This window comes from Gekko japonicus, unplaced genomic scaffold (assembly GCF_001447785.1).
Source record: "Gekko japonicus isolate JY-2015 unplaced genomic scaffold, Gekko_japonicus_V1.1 scaffold6476, whole genome shotgun sequence".
NCBI classification, from domain to species: Eukaryota; Metazoa; Chordata; class Lepidosauria; order Squamata; family Gekkonidae; genus Gekko; species Gekko japonicus.
The window spans coordinates 26,171-27,971 of record NW_015167723.1 but is presented as its reverse complement, the minus strand read 5'-3'; the positions used below and the strand labels follow the sequence as shown (position 1 = coordinate 27,971).

Sequence of the window (1,801 nt, the reverse complement as noted above, 5' to 3'; positions counted from 1 at the left end):
AGTAACATTGGTCATCAAACCTAAAAAAAACTTTTAGAAATAATATTAAGCGATTACAATAAGAAACGACCTGTGCTGCTTGGGGTGTGCTGTTGGATCTTTTGTGGTATCGTTGGGTCTTGACTGGCAGCGATTCTGCAGGGTCTGAGTCGAAGGTCCTTCCCTTCCCCCCACTTCCTTCAATTCCCCCACGCTGTTGGGGATTGGGGACTTACACCCCAGTAAAATGTTCTTTAGAAAGACTTACTAGCTGAGAGCCGTGTAGGGCAGGGGGAAGGTGCCCGTTCCCCTGTGCTGTGGTCCAGTGTCTGCTGCCAGCCCAGTGACTTCCCTTGTCATTTCCCACCACCACCAGGCGGTGTGCTGTCCGGATCACCTCCACTGCTGCCCCAGCGGCTTCCGTTGTGGCCCATCGGCGGGCACCTGCGTGAAGGACGGGGAGAGCATCCCTTGGCTGGAGAAGAGACCGGCAATTGTACGCATCACCTCTTCAAGCAGGGATGTCAGGTGTGACGACCAGGTCAGCTGCCCTGATGGGCAGACCTGCTGCCAGCTGGCCTCAGGCGCGTGGGGGTGCTGCCCTTTACCCCAGGTAAGCGTGTTTGGAAAGGGGTGTGTGTGTGTGTGTGTGTTGTGAGATTTTATGATTGAAGGCAAAACAGAAGTGCTTTATGCTCAGAAAGTTGCCCAGATGTTCTACACTGCTGATTTGCATTACGTGGTCCTTCCGTCCAAGGAGACAAATCCCTGTAATGGCAAGAAGTTGACTAGGTAGTGGCTTGCTACTCTTCCGAAGTCAGTGTTCCCTGTTCAGTCAGGCCAGCATGGGGTCTGCGCTTTCTGTGACTTGGCCCTTCTCCCTAACCTCAGGTGGGCGGCGCCTCAGGGGCGGAAGTGGACTCTGCGTGAGTTTAAGTCACCTGCTAGCTTTACCTTCACTTGACATGAGTGTTGAGGGTTCCCCGTGTACCCTGGTCCAAATGACGTCCTTGAAATTTGGTGTAGTGCCAGTTTGGTGTAGTGGTTAAGTGCGCGGACTCTAATCTGGGAGAACCGGGTTTGAGTCCCCACTTCTCCACTTGCACCTGCTGATGTGACCGTGGGTCAGTCATAAGCTGTGGCACAGCTGTCCTTGGAAAAGAGCCGTTTGTGTCAGAGCTCTCTCAGCCCCACCCACCTCACAGGGTGTCTGTGGTGGGGCGGGGAAGGGGGAGGGAAAGGAGACTGTAAGCCACTCTGAGACGCCTTCGGGTAGTGAAGGGCAGGGTATAAATCCAATCTCTTCTTCTTCTTCTGAAAGAAACATACAAATCGCCTTTGGGGGGGAAATAATTGTAAGGAGAATCCCTGTCTCTCTTAAAATAACAAAAGTTCAATATTTGACTGTGCTGAAGCTTGAAGAGGCAGCAGAATAAGAATCATGAAATCACTGCACCTTCCTGGATCTGCTTTTCATCCTCTCGTATGTCTACGAGCATGCGGGCCTAGACTTCCTCTTCCCTCACAGAAGTCGCATTGACTCAACATTCCGTGGCTTCCTCTTTGGCAGTTAACACGTTCATGAGCACTTTGTGGTCTCACAGAGGCTGAGGAACAAAAGAGATTTGACAGAGATGGGCCAGTGGGTGTAAACCCAGATCTGCTGCAAATGCATTGTGTGTGTGTATTGGGAGGGGGGATGAGTCTAGTTTGAGGAGCCTGAGGGACACGGGCAGCCGGACCCCTCTACTTCCTGCAGACTCAGGCGGTCATCCTTCCAGTGTTTGAGCACTGGTTGGAACAGGGGCCAAAGGGGGGGGGA

The 1,801-nt window shown here is 52.6% G+C and overlaps 1 protein-coding gene across 1 annotated transcript in view; it reads left to right on the top strand.

The window, feature by feature from the left end:
* Positions 1-355: 355 nt before the first annotated feature.
* LOC107112948 (granulins-like) overlaps positions 356-1,801 on the top strand; it is a gene marked incomplete at its 5' end in the record, with an annotated part of 7,845 nt that continues 6,399 nt past the window's right edge. The window contains one exon of the mRNA XM_015414158.1: positions 356-592. Within this exon, the coding sequence (XP_015269644.1) occupies positions 356-592 (237 nt within the window). The remainder of the gene's footprint in view (positions 593-1,801) is intronic.